Source organism: Bos taurus, chromosome 1, assembly GCF_002263795.3.
Source record: "Bos taurus isolate L1 Dominette 01449 registration number 42190680 breed Hereford chromosome 1, ARS-UCD2.0, whole genome shotgun sequence".
NCBI classification, from domain to species: Eukaryota; Metazoa; Chordata; class Mammalia; order Artiodactyla; family Bovidae; genus Bos; species Bos taurus.
The window spans coordinates 53734399-53757437 of record NC_037328.1 but is presented as its reverse complement, the minus strand read 5'-3'; the positions used below and the strand labels follow the sequence as shown (position 1 = coordinate 53757437).

The following is a 23039-nucleotide window of genomic DNA, read 5'->3' as shown; positions in this document are numbered from 1 at the left end:
CCAAATCTTCCCACCCTCTCCCTCTCCCACAGAGTCCATAAGACTGTTCTATACATCAGTGTCTCTTTTGCTGTCTCGTATACAGGGTTATTGTTACCATCTTTCTAAATTCCATATATATGCGTTAGTATACTGTATTGGTGTTTTTCCTTCTGGCTTACTTCACTCTGTATAATAGGCTCCAGTTTCATCCACCTCATTAGAACTGATTCAAATGTTTTCTTTTTAATGGCTGAGTAATACTCCATTGTGTATATGTACCATAGCTTTCTTATCCATTCATCTGCTGATGGACATCTAGGTTGCTTCCATGTCCTGGCTATTATAAACAGTGCTGCGATGAACACTGGGGTACACGTGTCTCTTTCCCTTCTGGTTTCCTCAGTGTGTATGCCCAGCAGTGGGATTTTTAAAAACCACCTTTTGTAATTCCAAAGAAGGCAGTTGCCTTCCGGGGGCCCAGGAGGTGGGAGTAAAGAATGCAAATTGAGAGAGTGACAATGCTATGTGGAAAAGAAGCCAGAGCTGGAGAGTGACTCTGTGTATGTGGGAAGCGGTGGGAGGGAGGGAAAAGGAGGTAATCCCACAAGCAGAAAAACACTGGTGCTGTGGAACTGGAGAGTCTGGAGGAGAAGGTGTGTAGAGAGAGATGAGGCAGCTAGCAATTGAAGAAGTAAGCTAGAGTGTTTTCATGGTAATTTTAAGCTGATTTTTGCCTTGTTTAAATGTTTCCTCCTTTTCTCAGCAGAATTTTCAGTAAAACCTGTATATTTATTAATGCTTTTTTTAAAATTTTATTTTATTTAACTTTACAATATTGTATTGGTTTTGCCATATATCAAAATGAATCTGCCACAGGTATACATGTGTTCCCCATCCTGAACCCTCCTCCCTCCTCCCTCCGCATACCATCCCTCTGGGTCGTCCCAGTGCACCAGCCCCAAGTATCCAGTATCGTGCATCGAACCTGGACTGGCAACTCGTTTCATATATTATATTATACATGTTTCATTGCCATTCCCCCAAATCATCCCACCCTCTCCCTCTCCCACAGAGTCCATAAGACTGTTCTATACATCAGTGTCTCTTTTGCTGTCTCGTATACAGGGTTACTGGATTTGATTTTGGGAGATGGATTCAGGTGTTGAATTCTGTTTTGAAGTGTCTTGATAAGGCTGCTACAGGATTCCACTCTTGTCTGGGTCCCATAGATATGAAAATAATTAAAACTATTTGTAATTTACTGATAATACTTCTTTAGGGAAAAGAGTATGTGCTAGAGCAAATTAAAAAGGACATTTTGGAAAGAGTGGGAGTTGTCTTAAAATGTGAGAGAGACTTAAAGAAAAGGAGGAGAGAATGTATTTCAGGTAGAGAGGACAGTGTGGGCCAAGACATGGAGGCAGAAGGCTACCTAATGCTCACAGGGGATTCTGAAGAGAACTTTTTTGGTTCTTACGGAGGATGATTATTATTAAGAAAGACTTATTAAGAAAGACTGAAAATATTTCCGGATATCTTAGAATCACATTGAAAAGAGCTTTGAAAACCAGTTAAGGGTTTGTACCTGAAGGAGAAAGTAGTCAGGACCTGGAACCCCAGTTTTGAGAAGGAAAGTTGAATAGTGGAGATTTTCTCTAAAGAATTAATTCTTTATGTTATGAAAATGTTGTGATAGTCAAACAGTTCTGCAAAGATGAGAAACTAAGGATGAAAAAACCAAATTGGAATCTGCTGCCTGGAGATTTTAGTACAAGAAGACAAGGGATATTGAAACATTTTGAAGGAAAAATAGCACAGCTTGAAAAGGTGTATGGTAGATTAAACCATAAAAAGTGATGACAGTTTTGAGATGGAAACCTGGAACAATAATGTCATTATAAAGAGGACTTGACCAGAGGAATCTAAGTGGGCAAGGGTGGCACTGAGGATTTGAAATTTCAGCAGGGTCAGTGTCCTTAAGTCAGTTGAAAATAACTGGGGCAAAGACGAGGAGTTACGGTGGGTGATGCAATGAAGCCGTTGTTTGCATCAGTTCAGTCAGTTCAGTTGCTCAGTTGTGTCCAAGTCTTCATGACCCCATGGACCACAGTACGCCAGGCCTCCCTATCCATCACCAACTCCCGGAGTCTACTCAAACTCTTCTCCATTGAGTCGGTGATGCCATCCAACCATTTCATCCTCTGTCGTCCCCTTCTCCTCCTGCCCTCAATCTTTCCCAGCATCAGGGTCTTTTCCAATGAGTCAGCTCTTCGCATCAGGTATCCAAAGTATTGGAGTTTCAGCTTCAACATCAGTCCTTCCAGTGAACATTCAGGACTGATCTCCTTTAGGATGGACTGGTTGGATCTCCTTGCAGTCCAAGGGACCCTCAGGAGTCTTCCCCAACACCACGGTTCAAAAGCACCCATTCTTCAGCGCTCAGCTTTCTTTGTAGTCCAACTCTCACATCCATACATGACTACTGGAAAAACCATATCCTTAACTAGATGGACCTTTGTTGGTAAAGTAATGTCTCTGCTTTTTAATATGCTGTCTAGGTTGGTCATAACTTTCCTTCCAAAGAGCAAGCGTCTTTTAATTTCATAGCTGCATTCACCACCTACAGTGATTTTGGAGCCCCCCAAAATAAAGGCAGCCACTGTTTCCACTGTTTCCCCATCTATTTGCCATGAAGCAATGGGACTGGATGCCATGATCTTAGTTTTTTCAGTGTTCAGCTTTAAGTCAACTTTTTCACTCTCCTCTTTCACTTTCATCAAGAGGCTCTTTAGTTCTTCTTCACTTTCTGCCATAAGGGTGGTGTCATATGCATATCTGAGGTTGTTGATATTTCTCCTGGCAATCTTGATTCCAGCTTGTGCTTGGTCCAGCCCAGCGTTTCTCATGATGTACCCTGCATATAAGTTAAATAAGCAGGCTGACAAGCTAAATAAGCCTTGACATACTCCTTTCCCGATTTGGAACCAGTCTGTTGTTCCATGTCCAGTCTAACTGTTGCTTCGTGACCTGCATACAGATTTCTCAGGGGGCTGGTCAGGTGGTCTGGTATTCCCATCTCTTTCAGAATTTTCCACAGTTTATTATAATTTAACCCCCTGAAGTTTTATTTGAGGGATTGACTATAGACGGAAAAATAATAATTACCAGGATGAGTTGGGACACAGAAGGTTATCTAAATCAAGAGGGAAAAAAATTCCAAGGGACTTCTGCATGCTTCCCCATATCAGTAAATGTCACCATCACTCGCAGCTGCTCAGGCCAAAACTTGAATTTCTCTCCATCTTTCACAGCCTGTACTCAACCCATCTACCAATCTTACTGACTCAACCTTCAAATATATACTCTGTTCTGTCACCTCCATAGCTACCCACCTGGCCAATTCACTGATGTCTCTCACCAAGACCACAATAATAGCTCTATAAATGATTCCACTGCTTATTTTTGACTCCACAGTGTGAAAATCTGAGTATCTCATCCAAACAATGTCAGATAATGCTTTTCTCCTACTTACTGATAGAACCTTCTGCTGGCTTCCTTTTTAGAAAAACTTATTGAAGTATAGTTGATTTAGAATGTGTGTTAATTTCTTCTGTACGGCAGAGTGACTCAGTTACACATACATACATACATATATTCTTTGTCATATTCTTTTCCATTGTGGTTTGTCACAGGATATTGAATGTAGTTCCCTCTGCTGTATGGTAGGACCTTGTTGTTTATCCATCCTATATATCGTAGTTTGGAGAAGGCGGTGGCACCCCACTCCAGTGCTCTTGTCTGGAAAATCCCATGGATGGAGGAGCCTGGTAGGCTACAGTCCATGGGGTCGCGAAGAGTCGGACACGACTGAGCGACTTCCCTTTCACTTTTCACTTTCATGCATTGGAGAAGGAATCGGCAACCCACTCCAGTGTTCTTGCCTGGAGAATCCCAGGGACGGGGGAGCCTGGTGGGCTGCCATCTCTGGGGTCGCACAGAGTCGGACACAACTGAAGCGACTTAGCAGCATATCATAGCAGCAGCAGCATATCATAGTTTGCCTCTGCTAATTCCCAACTCTCAGTCCTTCCTGCCCCGGCTCCCCTGCCCCTTGACCCACAAGTCTGTTCTCTATGTCTGTGAGTCTGTTGTTTCATACATATGTTCATTTGTGTGGTTATTTTAGATTGCACATGTAAGTGATGTCATATGTGTACTTGCTTTCTCTTTCTAACTTACTTCACTTAGTATGATAATCTCTAGGTCCATCCACATTGCTGCAAATGGCATTATTTCACTCTTTTTTAAGGATGAATACTGTTCCACCATATCTTCTTAATCCACTCATCTCTCAGTGGACATTTAGGTTGTCTCTATGTCTTGGCTACTGTGAATAGTGCTGCATGAACATAGGGGTTCATGTGTCTTTTTAAATTTGAGTTGTGTCTGGATATGTGCCCAGGAGTGGCATTGCTGGATCATATGGCAACTCTATTTTTAGTTTTTAAAGGAGCCTCCATAGTGGCTACACCGGTTTACATTCCCACCAACAGTGTGGGAGGTGAACCCTCTGATGGCTTCTGCTCACATTTAGAACGAAATGAAGTGCCCTCCAAGGCCCTGTGTGACCTGGCCTCACCTCCTTTCTGTCCTCACTGCCTACTACTCATTGCTTCTCTCACTTCACTCTAGGCACCCTCATCTTCCTTGGCCTCCAGCTCCCTAAGTTTATTTTTCCTTCACAGCCTTTTCCCGTGTTCATAATGCCTGGACTCCACGACTCCCCACCCTCAGCGACACACATGGATTTTCTTGACTTGCTTTTAACTCACTTTCTTTCTATGAATATATGGAGTATCAGTTACTGACCTAGATATTGGCGATATAGCAGGTAAAAATTAGGCACCACTCCCTGTCTTCATGGCCCTTCCATTCTAGTGGGGGGATCTGACAACAGATAAGATAAATAAGTAAACTGTGTTTCATGGTGGACAGTGGTAAGTGCTAAGGTGAGAAATAGAGCAGAGGAAGGGGCAGGAAGTGTCATTGTTGGATGGTGAGAGTGAGAGCAGTTTGATATAGAGGGGGCAAGCAAGGCCAAGCTGAAGGAGGGTGTTTGAGAAGAGACTAGAAAAAAGTTGGGGGAATAAACAAATCCACAGCAAGTCCAAGACCTGGAAAAGGCGAGTGTGGAAGAGAACAGTGAGCCCAGAGAGGAGCCGTGTAACTTGATTCATTCTTCTCTTACCTGCGTTATTTTTTTCACAGAACTTGCAGAGTTATATACCTGTCATTTTACTTATTTAGTATCTCTCTGCCTCACTAGAAAATAAGCTCCATAAAGGAAGGACTTTGTTGTCTTCATCATAGCAGTGTCTGACCCATACAGGGAACTCAATTTTATTGAATACATTAATGAACCAAAGGGAAGTACCTAGAACATAGCATTAACTCTGGGAGAGTAAAAACAGGAAGGGTCTTGGAACTTGGCAGGAGGGCACAAACTAGCCTGGTAGCCTTCATGGGTCCTTGATAAAATGTTTGGGATGGGTGTGGAGGGGCAAAGAAACAGAGAAAAACCAAAGTGATAACAGTTAAGGCTTCCTTAAAGACAATTGAGTGAGAAGATTGTTACACAATTGACTACGGTGTGTTCTTTCTCCTCTCCAACTTTTTTATGATTTATTTATCCTCTTAAATACATACTTCACAAAACTGAGCATATGGTATTATACTGATCCTTTGCATCCCTTGGAGAACTGACAAATCCCACTCTACTCATTGTTAACATAATTTTAATTAAGGTATCTAAAACCTCTCGTTAAGACTTAACTGTAATCTCATTTACTGTGTGGGAAGTGTTATCTATTTCATGACTAGAGGTAAAATCTTAGGAAAGCGATATCCCCAGACTGCAGAGTATGAGACACAGTTAAGCCTAAGAGACTGGAGAATATTCCTATAATGAAATGATGTATGTGAAAGAGCCCTGCAAGTATCAGAGTATACAAATAGTGTCATTGAAAAAACAACTACGTGTTTCCTTGTCTCGGCTTGAAAAAATCCAGACCTTCAAAACTACAAGTACATTGTAAACAAACAAAAAACAGTTTCTTCTGAACTCAGATATTTACACAGTGTCATTCAAAAAGAAATACTGTAGACTGTGAATTATTTATCCAAAATATTTTAAACATTCCTATGCCAAAGAATAAAGGAAATATAAGAAAGGAAAAGAAAAGAAGAAGTCTCTCCTGCAATAGAGATGGTAAAGCTCTGTTTAAGTAACATCTAGAGGGGTGAGTGGACATAGCTGATCTTCATGGAAACAGCCCTACACATAGCAAGCTCAAAGCAGAGAGCTAAATAATAAAATGCAAAAGTAATTTCAGGAGACTGAGTTAATAATACCACCCCCAAGAGTTCTTGCTGAGAGTCCTGCCATTTTTGTTAAGCTTGGATTCTTTTATCTTGTCTGATTTCCATCATAAGGAGAGGTTACCAAAGAAAATGAACACATCTGAGCAGGATCATCATAGATTATTATAAAGTGGTTATTGCTAAAGGCGTTAAGTAGTTCATTCCTCTCCTGAGCTTCCCTTGTGATTGCTGTTAACTGTGACGGGAAATAGTGTGTGCTAAGCTTAAGTGAAAGTGTTAGTCACTCAGTCCTGTCCAAGTCTTTGCAACCCCATGGACTGTAGCCTGCCAGGCTCCTCTGTCCATGGAATTCTCCAGGCAAGAATACTGGAGTGGGTACCCATGCCCTCCTCCAGGGGATCTTCCTGACTGAAGATGGAACCCAGGTCTCCCACATTGTGGGTAAATTCTTTACCATCTGAGCCACCAGGTAAGCCCATGCTGCTTATAAACTAGTCAAAAAAGATTCAGTTCAAAGGAGAGACGCTTAAAGTATGTAGATCTTCCTTACACGTCAACACATCAGAAGATAACTTTAAATTTTCTGTTACATCGGAAATAAATAAGATATCCATTTTAAAGTCATTTTGCAAGATGAACTTTTGAAAGTATATGCATTTTATTTACTTCCTGGCACATGAATTTATTCACAGTGTAAGAATAAAAACATTTTGAAATAGACCAAAGTAGCTTAAAATCAGTTTTATTTATTTCCCCTACCTGCAAGGCTTGCTTTCTCTTGATTTGGGCGGAATAGAAAATGACGGTGATGGACAGCCTCACTGCTGTTTTGTTGCTAGGTTACATGTGTGCCCATTTAACCTGCTTCGACAGAGCGCTGTCTCCCGAACACCATGTAAAATACGTGCCTTTGTTTCCCGGGAGAGGAGAGAAGGAGGGTTGATAGACTCTCTGTTCCACATTGGTTTAGCAGTTTAGAGGGGACAGGAAAGGTGAAGGATACACACACAAAGGGTGAGCTCCAGAGAACTGACAGGTCCATGCCACACACGGGTGATGTAGTCAGAAGTCTCATGCATCTCAGCAAGTGTTCAGAGGTTTTCAGATCAAGGAGCAGACAGAGCTTTTGCTTTGCCCCCTGTCTTCTCCATATTCCTTTTTTACTGTCTTTACCCCACCTTCTCACACACTTGAAAATACATGAAAGGAGCTTCTGGGTCTATTTTCCTGAGTGGTATAGATAAACTCAGGATTCCCTGGTGGCTCAGATGGTAAAGAATCTGCCTGCAATGCAGGAGACCAGGGTTCAATCCCTGGGTCAGGAAGATACCCTGGAGAAGGAAATGGCTACCCACTCCAGTGTTCTTGCCTGGAGAATTCCATGGACAGAGGAGCCTAGTAGGCTACAGTCCAGGGGGTAGCAAAGAGTTGGACACGACTGAACAACTCACACGTATAAATAAACTCTCTCTACTCCTCCCACCACCCGCCTCTGATCTAAAGAAGTGTATTCCCAAAATATAAATTTATTTTGATTGAGCCTTGAAAAATAGGCTCACAGAATTCGCAAAGTTATGGGATACCTGGCTTCTGATTGTCATATTCTACCCCCCAAATTCTCCCAACTCCACTTAGCCTCCATCCCCACCACCACACACACACACACCCCTCCCCTCACTCTCAGTGCCACCAACCCTCCTGTCTCCTGCATTCAACACATTAAGGCTCTGCATCCCACTTTAAGCAGACTTCCTCTTTTGTCAGAAGACCAGGTGTCCCTTCTCTCACCTTCCCAGGTGTGCTCCCCAGTCTGGGCCGCATGTTCTTCCCCATCACACTCTTGGGCCCGAGGCCTGAGCCTCCCCAGACTTCTCATTGCACTGATGTCGAGTTCATTCTCTGGGTCTACTCTGTAGCAACTAGAGCTGGGATTGCCCTTCCCAAACAACAGAGGCTCCATGGTTGCTCCTGGTGATCAAATACTTGGCCCATGTGTTGCAGTCAACATGACATCCACCTAAGATTTGGATTTTAAAAAAAATCTATCGCAGTATTGGTAGGAATGTAAATATTCCTTTGAAGAAATGATAGATGTAAATATGACATTTATAATGCAACCATACTTGAGCTGCGTGCCAGTATAATTTCTGACAACATGTATGTTTGTGTCCCTGCATAACATGTCCCTAAAGTATACTTTATGGTCTCTGATATGGGCATTGATGTTCAAGGTCATTTTTTCACCTTACGATATACCCTTTGTTTTGGTGCAGCTTTAAATAAAGAGCTTGTTTTTCAGATTTTAGATGAAAGTGACACTGATGTTCCATTGAAACAAGAAAAAAAGGAAGTTTCTCTTATGAAAAAAGGTAAAAAAAAGAATTCAGTTTACATATATTAGTTGTAATGTCTTGAGTTGTTTTCAGTTTGACTTATGTGACATATCTTATGGTAGCAGTTTGGATTTTGAAAAGTTAAATCTGTTGTTCCAGCAGTGGGAGGAGAGGTGATAGAGACTGAGCTGCCAGCCTCACACGTTTTGAAGGGGCACTCCCTGCCTGAAAATAATGCCCCCTGCATGACCTCACTGCCTAGAATTCCCAAGAGTGCACAGATGTCACCCTCCTCCTTGAATTTTATTTAGAAATCTGCTGAGGATTGATATCAGGTCTGTCATTTTCAGAAACTATTTTTGAAAATGATGATGACCTTCCTCTGTTTTCAGTCATTTAGTTCTTTCCCTATTTTGCATGACTCCTCTGAGATCACTAAGAGTAGTTCAACAAGCACATTTATTATCCATGGGGTGTAATTTGTCTCAGATGAGAGATTTGACCTTTTTTTAAACATAAAGTTCCCATGTTATAGTTTTCAATCTAAAGACAATTTCCCAGGACAGAGAGCTGGAAACAAACTAGACTCAGAAAATTTTATTTTCTTTAGTGTTCATTCGTTATTATTACCAGAATTCATTATGTTCATATTATTATACCATTGTCTCCTTTATTGTAATATTATGCTATTGGCCTAAACAGCAGAACCACTGTTTTTTCATTGTCATCTTCTTAATCTGAAATAAGTTTTAAAGGCTTTCTTAGTCTCCTAAATAGGTCTCTGTTCATTTTGACTCAGTCACTCCCAGTCATTTTTGTATTGATCCATGCCATCATTTCGTGTTCACTCTTAGATGTAAGCACTCCTTTCCTTTATACTCTGTTGCTTAGGTAACCTAATCAGTCATTCATTCACATCTTTATATTTGAACCCATTAGTGAAGGCCATAAGAAATCACACTTTTTCTTTTTCATCATAATTGGGATAATTTGCCATTACACAATCAAGATTTCTATTGTAAGAATCTGTTAATTTTAAAGCCAGTCTTTTATAGAAGTTTCAAGCTATTAACATGCCTTCAAGTATGTGCCAGTTGGATTTCCAAATTGTAATAGAAAAATTGTTAGTACAATTTTGATCCTAAAATTAACATTTAATTTCAAATACTCATCCTGGATTTGGAAGGAACAAATTGTGAAATATTTTCAAATGACTGTAATTATGAATTAGTTGGCTATTAGGTTAAGAAATTTCACTTTGTATGCAGATCATGAGTAAAACCAACAGTGCCTGCAGTGTGCTTGGAAAACCTCTCTGTCTATTCTCTTTTATGTCTCCTTAGAGTAGTCGGGCAGGTCCTAACCATCTAAAACATTTCTTGTTGCTTTCCTGTTCCACTTGGCCTTCAATGGCCTTGGACTTTGTAGCAAGGGTTTACTTGGTGGAACAATATCACAGTTATCACAAAGGATTCTAGAGTTAGATGGAATAAGAACACTTTGACTTATTTCTTAGACTCTCCCCAAGATCCTCTTGAAACCAGTCCAAGGGGATCAAAGCATTTCTGCTTTTCTATGGACTGTTAACAAAGCACTCACCTCTCTGAACCTCTTGATTCTGAGGTTCCCTGAGTGAGAAGACGAACTCAATGATTGTAGGTCTCTTACTGCATTAAAATCCAACTCTCTTCTAGGGGCACATTTCTGATTGGGGTCTTTCAGGATGTCTTTGAACCTGAACCCAAAGGAAGAGAGTAAGACACTAGGGAAAGACAAGTTGTTGTCTGGGTGCAGAGGCTGCTGAGAGAAGGGACACTAAACAGGTCCAGTGAGTCATCCTGTGCACACCAATAACAGAAAATAAGCATCATTAGAAAGAAATTACAAAAAAACAAGCTACAGAGGCTCTCAGATTCTTGTACACTGTGTACACTTTATTAAGAGGTTATTGTAAATTGTCTTGAAAAGATATTGGTGCAGTTTTACAAGAGTGTTTGAATACAAAGCCAAATTACGTGCAAGTTGTTAATGAGCTGCTAACACTTCCTTTAGTTCACTCTTACGTGTGATTGCCAAAATGTGGTTATCTTCATTTTTGTCTATGTTCTTTAGAAGAAAAACAGGAGCTGTGCAGTGATACTCCAGAAATAAACAGAAATTCTTCATCACCTAACTGGGAAAGGTGAGTGTACTGCAGTTATACAAAATTCCAAGGGAGTACAATTATACTGTTGAAAAGTAATTACCAGTGTTTAAATACAAGGAGAAAGAAAATAATAGCAACAAGCAAAGGCAATTAAAAGTGGAACAGAATTTTAAAGGAGATAGGAAAGAATAGAATACCCTAGATTTCTTACTCTTTTTCCCAAACCTTTTATTTTCTTTTGTGAGGATTCAGGAATGGAATAGGCTTAACTTCCTACTCGTAGCAAGCAACTAATTCAAATTATTCTAATACAGTCAAAGAATGAAAATGTCATGTATATGTAAGGTATGACTATGAAATTATGACCTAGTTTTTTTTGTATGGCTTATAATCTTATTTCCATACATATATGTAAGTGTAATAATCATTGTATGCTAGGATATTCTTGACATGAGCCTTTTGTCACATTTAAATGTAATCAGCTAAATATTTTGGCTATCCAATAGAGGGAAAAAATGTTTTCAAGGAAGCAAATTCTTACCTCACTCTGCTCCGAATGTGTCTGTATGTGTGTATGTGTATGTGTATACACATGTTGTATATGTGTGTTTGTGTATTACTTCATATATTACTTTTAGGTTTTTATGAACTTTTGATTTTCTTCAAATAATCTTTGAATCATAACTACACAGTTCATGTTAGAACTATGATCCAATTAAGAAAATCTTAATGGAAGAATCATCAAATTCATTTAGTAGTGGTAGTAATAATAAAGATGATTATAATGACAATGATAACTAGGTACCATCTACTGAGGACTTAATAACAGAGGCATAAATTCTGTGTATATCTTGTATAATCTTTGGCACAGCTCTGTGAAGTAGGCTCTGTTATTATGTGGCAGGAGAAGAAACAAAGGTTCAGGGAGGAATGTGTGTCTTCTGGTGTAGTGCATTTTACCCTCCATGCCAACAGCAGCCTGAGTTTCCAGCATCCCCAAAATGGTAAAAAAAAAAAAAAAAAAACTTTAAGGACTTCTCTAATAAAATTTCAGCATAAAGGAGGTTATAATTAATAAGTGCCAGACACTGTGTGAATGTTCTTTAATGGACAATTAAGCATTAGTTATAATGTTCTTAATCTTAAATAAAGTATCAGCTGAAGTTAGACAGTATAATTAATGCCAAAGAACTGTTGACAGTAGAAGCACTTTCCATTTGCTATAAGCTATTATCCAGTTTTTTTAAAAAGACCCAGATAGTGTGAATACAGGAAACTCTCCAGAGCTGTGGTCTTAATTCATGGATGTTAGCACGAAAGGATTACAAAAATCTCCTTTTCACTTGGTGGACAAGACTCTGCATCATCTGGCCCCAACCTGCCTACCCGGGTTTGCCTCCCGTATTGTGTATCCCCTAGCCCTCTTAAGCATTTTTATTCTCATAACACTGAAACCCGTAGGCCTCATTAACACACTATGTGCTACTTCATGAATCATCATTGTTAGTTAATCTCCATGCTGCAGCCAGTTATCCTTTTAAAACATGTGTCAATCAGATTACCTCCCTCCATGTAAGAAACCCTCGAGTGGGAGCACCTGCTCTGCTTAAAATAAGCCCCAGCCCCCACGCCATAGCCAGTACCTCTCGGGTCCGCTCTCTGCATCTTCCTGTGTGCCCCACGCCTGCAGCCCTGGCCTTCTCAAGTATCTCGCAAAGACCCTACTTTGTTTCTACCCTAGTATCATTACCCTTCACCTGAAACACTCTTCCTCCATCAGGTCTTGACTAAATACTTCTTTCCACTGACTTTGCCTTATTTCTGGACCTACCTTTAGTACCTACCCTCCCACAAGCTGGTGGCTCAGACTGTAAAGAATCTGCCTGCAATGCAGGAGACCCGGGTTTGATCCCTGGATCAGGAAGATCCCCTGGAGAAGGAAATGGCAACCCACTCCAGTATTCTTGCCTGGAGAATTCTATGGACAGAGGAGCCTGGCAGGCTGAAGTCCATGGGGCTGCAGAGAGTCCGACATGACTGAAGCAACTAACATTTTCACTCTCCCACAGGCTAAAGTAGAACTTGGGTTTAAAAACTTCTTTCAACAAATAAGAGGCAAGTGGTAGATGACTGCTGTTGTTAAAAATAAATTACTGCCAATTCTATTTAATTGTGGTTGCCCAAAAACCTTGAAACAAGATTTTTTAGAAATAAACAGTATTCATATAATTGAGAATTGCTTTTATATAGCTGTGTAAATGACAGTTTTCAGCATTACATTTATGTCCATGCATTGATTTGTTGTATATTAACACCTCATTTATTGTGTATGATTTCCACTTGGAAATTCTAAACCTCAGCTTGTTTTTGCCCAGTATGCCAGTGGAAGATTTAAATCCAAGTTCTGGATATAAAGCCAGAGTTTCTGTGAGTGGTGATTGTAAAGTTGCTTCTGCACTGACAGAATCTTCTCAAAGCACGTCTGTCAAGGAAACAGTAAGAAAACTGACATCTAATTTAAGGTAAAGATATTTACCTGCTTTGTTGAATTTTCTAAGCAGTGAGAACTCCTGATTTTCTTTCTCTATTGAGTGGTAATATTATTGAGAAAATTCAATAAAATGACTTTATGACTTGTCTCCTAACTGCACTGATTTAGATATAGTGTGGGTTACATGTCTTTTGAGATCAAATTATTGTCACTAACTGTCCTATTGTTACATGGTACAGCAATATAGTGGATGTTAGTTTTCTCTCCAGTGTAATAAAAAATCAGAATTTGTAAGGATAGAAGATAGGACAGAAAGGGCTATTAAAAACAAAGGAATGAGGGACATTTATCATGAAGGGGGAAAAGAAAATTCTTACTGAATTTCTCCTTCCTTCTTCCTTCCCCTCTCTCTCCTTCCCTCTTTCTCTCCCTCCCTCCCTTGTTTCCCTTCTTCTTTTTTTTTTATTCTGCCTCACTAAGACCCTCATGGGAAATAGATAGGGAAACAGTGGAAACAGTGTCAGACTTTATTTTTGGGGGCTCCAAAATCACTGCAGATGGTTATTGCAGCCATGAAATTAAAAGACACTTACTCCTTGGAAGGAAAGTTATGACCAACCTAGATATCATATTCAAAAGCAGAAATATTACTTTGCCAACAAAGGTCCATCTAGTCAAGGCTATTGTTTTTCCTGTGGTCATGTATGGATGCGAGAGTTGGACTGTGAAGAAAGCTGAGCAGTGAAGAATTGATGCTTTTGAACTGTGATGTTGGAGAAGACTCTTGAGAGTCCCTTGGACTGCAAGGAGATCCAACCAGTCCATTCTAAAGGAGATCAGCCCTGGGTGTTCTTTGGAAGGAATGATGCTAAAGCTGAAATTCCAGTACTTTGGCTACCTCATGCAAAGAGTTGACTCATTGGAAAAGACTCTGATGCTGGGAGGGATTAGGGGCAGGAGGAAAAGGGGATGACAGAGGATGAGATGGCTGGATGGCATCACTGACTCGATGGACGTGAATCTGAGTGAACTCCGGGAGATGGTGATGGACATGGAGGCCTGGTGTGCTACGATTCATGGGGTCGCAGAGAGTCGGACACGACTGAACTGAAGACCCTAATGACATTATGGCCTTCTAAGAAGTCTTTTTTGTAGCTTTAGATACTGAACTTATTGAAAGAAATTAAGTTTTACCTTTTGCTTCAGTGTAGAATCTTATTATTCGTGGGCATGGTTAATGAGGGATTTAAATGTCTGGATCTCAGTTCTCAAAGGATGGAGTTGTTGTTCAGTTGCTGTGTTGTGTCCAACTCTTTGAGACCCTATGGACTGTAGCCTACCAGACTTCTCTGTCTGTGGGATTCTCCAGGCAAGAATACTGGAATGAGTTGCCATGGCCTCCTCCTGGAATTTGTTCAGATTCATGCCCATTGAGCTGGTAATGCCATCCAATCATCTCACCCTCTGTTGCCCCCTTCTCCTCCTGCCCTCAGTCTTTCTAAGCATCAGAGTCTTTTCCAATCAGTCAGCACTTCACATCCAGTGGCCAAAAATTGGAACTTTAGCTTAAGCATCAGTCCTTCCAATGAATATTCAGGGTTGATCTCCTTTAGGATTGACTGGTTTGATCTCCATGCTATCCAAAGGACTCTCAGGAGTCGTCTCCAGCACTACAACGTGAAAGCATCAATTTTTTGATGCTCAGCCTTCTTTATGGCCCAAGTCTCACATCTGTACTACTGGCAAGGATGGAGACATGAGCATAAAGTTCAAAGTTCAGAGATTTTCCAAGTAGGGACCAAAGATAAGGGGCTTCACAATCAAGCCAAAGAAGTTACTATACAGAAGAATGCCCTCAGATAGGTGTCATATGAGAGGGTGGGGGTCAGGAGCAGAAACACCACTAAGTTAGTACAGCCAATTGGTTTGGTTGGGCTTCACAGACTGTGAGCAGCCTGGATAAGGTAAGAGATTTTTAGCAGAAGGAAACATACACTGTGCTCTAGCTGGAATAGTATTTTCCCTTAGGACACTGACTTTCTTATCAGAGACTGACACAGTCTTCCTGAAGAAGAGAGTTGGCAAAGAATGCAAACAGGTAGGAAGAGAAAGGTGAGGTAGGGCATATATATAGGGAGCCAGGGCCCCTATTCAGGCCCAGGACAGGGTCTAGGGTCCTGTGTGTGAAAGTAGACTGCAAACCACTGGAAGACATGGATGCCATTCTGTAGTTGCCCTGGGCTTTAGGGAAGTCTCTGTGGCAGCATCCAGGGCCATGGGGCTATACTACATGAGCATTAAGGCCCACCTGCTCTCCTTTAGGAACATATATCTAATGCCTATCCTGCCCCAGGTGAAAGAGGGAAGCTCTTGTTATATGTAGGTGAATCCACTTTGGACTTTGTATCAGGACACATTTTCACTAATGACAGTAGGAACCCAGTGACAAGGTGTTGACCAAGGAATGAAGTCAGAGTGCTGCATCCCTGAACACTAAGTCATGACCACCAACTCTGCATGTTGCCTGGGTTGGCAAGCTTGTACTAGCATGGGAATAGAACAGAAGGAAACCACACCTCAGGACAGTACCAGTATCACCCAATTATATGGTGGATGTCAGTGTCATATTGCCATGGCCTACAGTATAGTCCCTAAAGAATGGGATTCTCCAACCATTTTCTTGCCTTCTGTCAGTACTTGATCAGAAGTTTTATGTAAGATCCTCATCTTTGATGTTGGGTAGCCATAAATTTGAATCCTGGATTCTTACTAGTTATAAGATTCAGGCATGTCAATTGGTCCCTAAGACATGGTATAGTATACAATAAATTATATATGAATATGCCTGTGTACATCTGAATAAATATGTGCATATTATTTTAAAATGTATGGACAATGTACATGACATGTCCAATGACTGGAACATTGCTTCAAGTGAACCAGGCCTTCTTGATAATAATAGCTACCATTTAAAAATCATTATTATTTTATTTTATTCATTCACTCAAGTGGTTTGTATACATTAGCTCCTTACACAAACTTACAAAGCTGATATTATTTTTAACTATTTTTTTTTTTAAGTTAAACTGAAAAAGAGAAACTAGGGAGTTCCCTAGTGGTTCAGTAGTTAAGACACAGAGCTTCCAGTACAGGGGGGCCTGGTCTCAATCCAACTAAGGCCCCACATGCTACATGGTATAGCCAAAAAAAAAAAAGGGAGATAGAAACTAAGTAATGCTTGAAGTCACAGATATAATTACACAGCTGCCAAGGACAGGGCTGTGTTTGAGTCCAGCTCCCTGATTTGGAATTTCATCCTCTTAATCACAGTGTATACACACACACACACACACACACACATACATACAGATGTACAGACTTACATATATACACACACACTTTTTGTAATACATACACACATACAGATACCACACGTGCTTTGCTATCTCTACACTGTAAGCCTGGAGAGACTTGCCTGGTTGTATTGTAGTAGAGTTTGGATGTACAACTATACATTATCATTTTCTTTACTTTTTTACTTGTCTAATTTTTGTTCTGCATCTAAGTGTATCATTACTGTTCATTTTAATGAGTTACGTGTGATCAAAAAGGAGATGATCTGATTGAGAGTATTAAGAGTGTAAGGTGCATCCAGTTCTATAATTAGGCATCAGTAGAAAATTAAAATTTTCCAGAAACCATCTCCCTAATGAACATGCAGAATCTTTAGTACTTAAAATCATCATACTATTATCAACTGAATTCTCTGAAAGCCAAATGAATTAATAAATAAGCTCCTTTCTATCCTGGCTTGAATTTTTTGGGGGGTGATTATTTTATAAAAATATTCACTGGGGAAAGAATTGTACACAACACAAGGTTTTAACTGGAATAAAAGGAGCTCCTCACTTACCGATTTTCTCTTTTGCCTTTAGCAAGATGTAGTGTGTTTTCTTAAATTTCACCAGTGAAGAAAAATTTCTTGTCTTCTGTGTTATGTTTCTTTTTTTCCTCCTTATACTGCACTGTTCTATTGTTTGGTCCATATGTTAGTCCTTGTGTTAACTAGACGTTAAATTCTTCCAGACATGAAGGTTTTGGTGGCCGGTCTACAGTGTGGAGGGCACCATATTCTTTATAATCATGATTATCCACCAGACTTGTCTTGCTTGTCACAGATGAGAGAGCAGTCAGTTCCTTTGCAGGGTGTGGAGTGTTCCCTCCACTTGGGTCACTTTGAATGTGACATCTTTTTTATCCCTTTCAACACTACTAAGTGGGCCTCGTCCATTAAAAATGGTAGTTCTTATTGTCCATTTTATCACCTGATTATGCTTAGTTTAGCATTTTCCTATCTTGCATTATTTTTTGTTTTATGTGTATTAATTTGTTTAATCTGCAAATATAGTAACTCCTTGGAAAACAGATTGAGTCTTTCACATCGTGTCTAACATATATTAGTAGATTTTCAAAGAACACTTTTAATTAAATTGAAGGGGATTAATGTAAAAAGCAGTGAATAATATTTCTGGATGTTAAAGTATTTTCAAATAATGGGGTGCACCTGAGTTGTGTTAGTTAGTAAGAGGTAAATAAGGTAAACTGAGATCCAGATTGCTGAATTTTGTCAGATCCTAAATATTGAAGCAGTATCAAATCTCAGATCACTTTCAACGACAACAGTAATATTTTTTATCTACTTACTATGTGCCAGGCACTGTCCTAAGGGCTCTGCATATGTTAACTCACTTAAACTTTACAACCTCCCTATAAATAGATACTTTCATTATCCCTATTTTACAGATGAGAAGCTCTGAAGGATCTTTAGGATACTTATTTCTTGAGCTTCCAAGAAGAGAGATAATGTTATTAAAGACAAATTCCTGATTTTATTATCAAGTTTCAGGGTAGAACTATGAGTAAATGCTCCAAGGGAAGAAGGGGTGTTCCTGGTGCAAAGACTCCCCAAGAATGGTGGCACTTGGTTCACGTGTGTGTGTGTTAGTCACTCAGTTGTGTCCGACTCTTTGTGACCCCATGGACTCTAGCCTGCCAGGCTCCTCTGTCCATGGGATTTCCAGGCAAGGATACTGGAGTGCCATTTCCTTCTCCAAAGGATCTTCCCAACCCAGGGATCGAACCCGAGTCTCCTGCATTGCAGGCGGATGCTTTACTGTCTGAACTACTAGGGAAGCCCACTTAGTTCATGAGCCCGCTCAAAATACACAGCATCCACCTGGATACTCCAGACACCACTTTATTCCTATTGTTTTGTGTTGAGCACCTCCTTGTGGGACCTTCTGTGGATTAGAGGATCACTATCTCTGTCTTAAAGGGAACCTAAAGTTTGAGGATGGAGAGAGGTTTGATGAAATATATCCTCAGGAACAAAAGAAGGTGTCATTGAAGATTATCGTTGAAGAAAGGGACTCAGGACAATAAATAAAGGAATTTTTAAAGAGCTCTTAAGCATCTACATTCAGATCCTACATTTGTGATTGTTGGTTGCTTACCCTCTGTTCAGTAGTGTCTAACAGTTTTCCTGAATTAATTTTTCAGTAAAAGGAAAATGTGAAGGTCTGTGTGTTTGTACTTGCAAACCGCAGGAGCAGCATATTAATAATTTGTTTTCTTTGTCAGTCTCATGGGACAGAATCCCCAAGGGAAGAACTGTTTAGCAGAAGCCATGCGGAGAAGAGGGTACAAAGCTAGATTCTGAGGTCCCAGAGGGAGAGGGGCAGAGAAGGAGACTGGAGGTCGGGTGGGGATGTGCTCAGTTTCTCAGCTGTGTCTGACTCTTAGTGGTCCCATGGACTGTAGCCCACCAAGCTCCTCTGTCCGTGGGATTGTCCTGGCAAGAATACTGCAGTGGGTTTCCATTTCTGCTTCCAGGGGATCATCCCTACCTGGGGATCGAACCCATGTCCCCTGCATCTCCTGTGTTGGTAGACAGATGCTTTACCACTGATCTCTCTGGGAAGTCCCAGGGTAGGGATGAGGGTCCTTAACAATTAGAGAACCAGAGAGATTGAAGTAGGAATAAATCCTCAATCAAAGAGCTTCCGTAAGTATTATATGAAGTTTTGTATATAAAGCCTATAGCAACATTAAACACATTTTTAGCACTTTAGAGAGTGGTTGAATCTGACCAGGGCTCTCAATGCCATCAAAAAATACTCAGTTCTCCAGCATTTCTTTTCCTGCAATTCTTTTTTCACAGGCTGAACCCCCTGCCCCTCCAGCTGGCTAATTCCAGCTCTTCCTTCCTTGGGGCTTCCCAAGCACAAGGTTGGGCCCCTCCTTTAGGTAACCATGAGGCTGCATTCTCATTTTAGCCTCTGTGACACTGTATTGGATAGTTTGCTTCCATAGAGAATGTCTGCATTCTCTACTAGGCTGAATTCAGTGTAATAAGATTATATTGGGTTCCTAGCATGGGGGCATGATGCCAGTCTCTGGAAAGTGCCACTAGAGACAGGCTGGGTTTTAGTAGAGGTTTGGGAAATGTCTGTGGAATGAATGAGCTTGAGGATACTGAGAAAATACAACCATGACAAGAGCTATTTGTAACAAGTGATTCCATAAACCTTTATATAAAGTGTTTTACTTTAAAATAATCTTTCTGTGTGTGTGTGTGTGTCTGTCTCTTTACCTCTCTGTCTTTAGTACACATGTGTGAGACATTATTCAGACTATAATGATGTTTCATGTAAATTTTGATGCAGAGATTTTACAGATTGAGAATAATCCAGAACTGATTCAGAACTTTGTCTCTCCCCAACCTGCCCCTTTACCCTCTCCCACTACCCACCACATGCCACCACCTCCACATATTTGTTTTTCTAGAAATACTTCCTTGGAAGATTACTGACTAGCTCTAAATCTAAACCCAAAAGAATTTATACCCACCTTGAAAAGGACCAGTGCATAGATGAGGTTTCAACCCTGTGTTCGTATTGGAGGGGAGGAGACTAGATTTAGGGAAGGAAAGGGGTGGTTTGTATTTAAAAACCTTTCACCACTTCTGCTTCACCAAACCCACCATAAACTTGACCACAGGCCCCCTTTCCCAGGGAGTCTAGTTGAAGCTTTTATTTCTATGCCATCTGATTTCTGCTCAGCTCAAATACCCAGAAACTCCATTTCATCTTGCCTCCTATCCACTCAGCTTCTTACTAGCCAGGCAAATAATTCTGAGGTGTTGTATGTGTGTAAAAATCCTGAGGAGTTTTAACTTTTTAGATTAAATCTCCTTAAAATTACAAATGAATATTGCCACCAATAATATACTTAAAATACTGGGAGTGTAAATTATGTAAGAGATGTTTTTCTTTGTGTGCCAAGTTATTTTATAATTGAAAAAAATTTGTAAATCCCTTGGAAGTTCTTGGAATACTTCAACATAAAACATTATTCACTTTTAAGATGTAGCTGTAAATTTCTAGATGTCCTGTTCTCCCAGGAATGAAATATGTATCATTTATGTGATTAATCCTAGAAAAGTCAGAACACTAGAAGGACAGAGTGCTGCTGCCTTTTGACAAAATGAAACACCTGTCAGAACAATGACCATTGCTGTCTAGAAAAAGCTGGGTCCATGCATGAGTTCTTGAAATAGTCCTGGATTAAAAAATTACTCCAGAGAGTTAAATTCCTTGAATTTCTTAGGCAAAAATCAGTCAGCCTATTGTCAGCCTCTTTTCCTCCAGGAGATTTGCAGTGTTGCCTTGGACCTCTGCCAGGGAGAACATTCAAGTAGGTGCAAGGGTCTTCTGGACTGCTTGGTTAGGGATGGGTATTGTGAGCTCATACTCGCTTGCTTTAATCAACATCTGAAGATAAATGCAGATTCACGTGCTGTTGTAAGAAATAATACAGAGGTTTCCCCTGTACCTTTTATCTGGTTTTGTAACATCTTGCAAAGCTATAGAACAATATAACAATTAGGATATTTGGCATTGACACAGCCAAGATACACACTTCCATCCCCAAGAGGATTCCTCGTGCTGCCCTTTTACAGCACAGCCACTTCCCTGTCCCCACTACGAAAGTCAGTGCCTTTTGTAGAACACTTTGATGCCAGTGATAAAAACTATTTGCCAGTTATGAATGTTTATCTTTGCCAAGATAATTTCACAGAACCCAGGAGACAGATCTATTTCTGACAGATGAGTGCTGCGTCTCTTTTCTTGGTGTATTCCCCTCTCTACTGTGCTTACGTTCCTAGGGAGATTCTTCTGTATTTTTTTCCTGAGTATCAGCTACCATCAGAGTTTGGCCAGGCATCTCTGGAGGAACTTACAGCATGTTCTGAGGTAAGCTGGCTTTTCTTAAACTTTGAGATGACATAATACCCTGAATTGAATCTTCAGTGAAGAGGTAAAGGGTTACCTAGAATAGATTTAGTGAATTAGGAACTTTATACCAAGTGGGTGGCTGAGAATTAAAGCTGCATTGGAAACTAATGTGGCCAAAGTTTAATTAAACTCTGGGAAGATTGTACAGACTGAGAGTAGTTGGTCACTGAGATGGAAAGAGACAGGACATAGTCCTTGACTTCCTTCCCTACACCAGAAATAGTCCCTGTTCCTTAGATACTGTCCCTCAGCCACCTTTTATGAGGAGCCAAGTAGAAGATTGGGTTAGAATCAGTAAGACGTCACAGGGAAGGATGAGGAACATTGTATCCATATTTACACAGTCTCCTCTCAGTGGCAATACTATATATGATGAGAAGGAAAACTTTGACCAGCAGCTCCCTGGGGCACACAGGATGAGCATGGCACTGGCTCACAGGGGGCAGTCCCCGAGCTGCTGAGTCCCAGCAGGCTGGGCTGAAGCTGAGTGAGGGGTGCGGGCCCGAGGCCACCAGAGCTGCTCATGGGGCTGGAGGAGGCCCACTGGGTACACGGGGTTAGGGGGCTCCGTCTCCAATCTCATGCCTGGTGTTGCTTGTGGAAAAGATAGATGCACGTGAAAACGTATCAGTGAAAAGAGCACCACATGATAATCTGCAGAGGTGCCACATGCCTTCATCTGATCCTGGATGAAGTCCTGCATCATCGTTTCTGCTTCTTCACCATCTACTCTCACCTCATTCTCTCCCGTGGAGCTTGACTCCATGACTTCACTGGGACTGTCTTGTCAGGCTACCAGTGACCACTCTCCTGACCAATGCAGTAGTCACTTCTCTTACCTGACCTCTTGGAGACATCAGTGCAGTTGACCACTCTTTCTTTCTTGGAGCACTTTCTTTGTGTAACTTCCATGACAGCACAAAATTTTCATTTTCCTGCTTCCCTCCCTCCCATCCTCTGTGCTGGCAACTTCTTCTCTATTTGTTTGCTAGGCATTGGCATGTCTGAGGGCTTGTTCCTGTACCACTTTCTTCTACTAAATGTTTCTAACCTCAACTAGTCTCTAACTTTAAATACTGACCCATGTGTCACTGTCTCTCCCCAGATTATTTCTGTTGTGTCCCCATCCATGATATCCTAACTCCAACTTCTTTATTTATTGTTAATCATTTACTTTTCCCTCTCCTTGATTTTCTTTTCACTTGCAAATTTTTTAAACCATATTATATAATGTAAGCTATCTTAATAATTTTTAGAATGAAGTGAGGTCTACTGTAGGTAATTAATTTAATTCGACTTGGACTTAAAAAACCCATAGTACCAATATTGGCAAGTTCTAGGCTTTGATG

General features: G+C 40.6%; 1 protein-coding gene across 1 annotated transcript in view; it reads left to right on the top strand.

The window, feature by feature from the left end:
- MORC1 (MORC family CW-type zinc finger 1) overlaps nucleotides 1-23039 on the top strand; it is a 161156-nt gene that overhangs the window by 125637 nt on the left and 12480 nt on the right. The window contains 4 exon segments of the mRNA XM_059887296.1: nucleotides 8637-8732; nucleotides 10812-10878; nucleotides 13203-13364; nucleotides 21561-21648. Coding sequence (XP_059743279.1) covers nucleotides 8637-8732; nucleotides 10812-10878; nucleotides 13203-13364; nucleotides 21561-21648 — 413 coding nt within the window.